This window comes from Athene cunicularia, assembly GCF_003259725.1.
Source record: "Athene cunicularia isolate RWA chromosome 3 unlocalized genomic scaffold, athCun1 chr3_part1, whole genome shotgun sequence".
In the NCBI taxonomy this organism is placed as follows: domain Eukaryota; kingdom Metazoa; phylum Chordata; class Aves; order Strigiformes; family Strigidae; genus Athene; species Athene cunicularia.
The window spans coordinates 38,456,462-38,458,566 of NW_020799097.1; the positions used below are offsets into that span (position 1 = coordinate 38,456,462).

The 2,105-nt window shown below is 40.0% G+C and overlaps 1 protein-coding gene across 1 annotated transcript in view; it reads right to left on the reverse strand.

The window, feature by feature from the left end:
• Positions 1-767: 767 nt before the first annotated feature.
• TBX18 (T-box 18) overlaps positions 768-2,105 on the reverse strand; it is a gene marked incomplete at its 5' end in the record, with an annotated part of 20,266 nt that continues 18,928 nt past the window's right edge. The window contains one exon of the mRNA XM_026844108.1: positions 768-2,100. Within this exon, the coding sequence (XP_026699909.1) occupies positions 1,662-2,100 (439 nt within the window). The remainder of the gene's footprint in view (positions 2,101-2,105) is intronic.

The window sequence follows — 2,105 nt, forward strand, 5'->3', positions numbered from 1 at the left end:
AATATTAGCTGTAATCAGTCTTTCTTGAAGTGGGAGTAGTTAAGCCCACTGTTTGCCAGAAAAGACAAACAGTTTTCTTGAGAAACACAACAATCCACCTTCATAAAGAAAATATAACAAGAGATAAACGTAAAATCTGAAAGGCCTTATTCTCCTTCAATGCTGACCAGAGAAGCATTTCCAACTACATTTGTACCCATTTTATAACGCCTTTACATCACCTGCACAATTTAAAGGATTCTTAGCATACTGTTGAAGACAACCCATTCTCTCAAGCATTAAAATCTGTTCCATAACCTTCGTTGTTCCACTCCGACAGGCAGGCAGCTGAGAGGCAGCTTTTGCAGGACTGATGTGTACTGGGGTTGTGCAGGTGCAGATGAGGGCAGAAATTTTGCCATGACAAGTGTCTCCCTGTGTCCTTGTCACTCTGGGGAAGCCTGTTCAGGATCAGGTTGTGACCTGCATTCTTACAAGTGCCATTTAAAACCAGAGCTGGGAAGGAAGGGAACCTCTCCAATTCCAGGGCAAAAACTGTCTGAGAAACAGAGCAGCAGGGAGGCAGCTACAATAAAGTTCTCCTTCCAGAAACACTTGCAGGCAAACTGGGTCATCCGCCTAATTGATACAAGTGATGTATTTATGAGATACTGAGGATGGAGGACTTTTTGCCCTAATTAAAAAAAAAAAACCAAACACCCAAACCATTACACACACACAAATGGGTAAAACCAATAATGGAATTTCTCATCCTGCTTGCTTTTTTTTCCTAAATCAAACCTGCATTTTCCTTTAAAAAAGTAAAAATATAAAAATAAAGATACATTAGAATATCCTACTGTCAGTAAATGTCTTATAGGCAGTATTTATGGAGGCAAAAAATGCATCAAGCCCTTTGACAAAAATGAAGCACCCTGAAGTTCATTCTGTACCAAGGAATGCTGCTTCTTCTGCTGTTGGTTTAAATTACTATCACCACAATTTGAATATGCATTATTTGTCTTCAAGTACCTAATCATTAATCTAGACTAATGCTGAAAAAAAAAAAATTCCTAGTGAGAATGCTGTGCCTTTGATAAGCTAAAACCAGCATATCATGAGAAGGCAAACTAATCTTTCTGTTTACTTCGTAAATAATCCATTACCTAAACTTCTATTTTAGGCTGGATTCTTGATGCATAACACTTAAAAGTCCAAATACTCTTCATATCCCTTATAACAGAGAAGAAACTTGTAAAATACCTTTGGTGCATCAGCTTATCATTTTATGAATGTTTTCAAAAAACTCACTAGTACTATAGGAAATGTAAGTGGGCTTGTTTGTGTTGTTTAATACTCCAAGTGTCATTTCATTCTTTAAAGGGGTTAGAACAAAGGAGGGGGAAAGGGGAGGAAGTCTTACTTAATTTGTTGCATATGTCCCAACGTGTTGTACAACTAAGTGTATTATACCAGAAAACTAAAGCAGTCTGCGCTGCAGCAAACTCTGTGTAACTCAAAATAGGAGAATAATCTGGCCACAAGCAAATCAAAAATTCAGTGAAACTTCCTCTCATATTATATATACACACACTTTACAAGCTACATCGAGTGTCCTTTCATATTCCAAAAGAAATACATTGTAGACACCAAACATACTGTACTTTTACTTAAAGGCTTCATCAAACCATATGTGCAGACACTTGAGAAGACGAGAGTGTTAAGCTTCCTAGGGTCCTAGAGTCAAAGAAATTCTGCTGCCCCCCACTGCTAAGTAAGTGCACTCCTTCCACGGGGGGCAACATCTGCCGATCCGTCATGGTTCCACTTGGCGAGGACCCCAAGAAACTTCCTTGGGAAGAAACAATTTTCTCAGGACTGGCAGCCAGTTTAGGGGATGTGGAAAAGTTATATCCATAGAGCGCACAGGGGCTGTGCAGTCTAAACGTGTTGTAGGAGCCTTGGTGGGTTTGGTTAGTGGTAAAGGCATTGCTGGATGGGGATGGCATGATGTACTGGAGCTGTGGAGACATCCCTGAAATCTGCATAGATAAGCCAGTCTGCGGGCAGCTGAATGCATCCCCATCATTGCCACTCATAGACATATTCACAGTTGTGCTACTCGT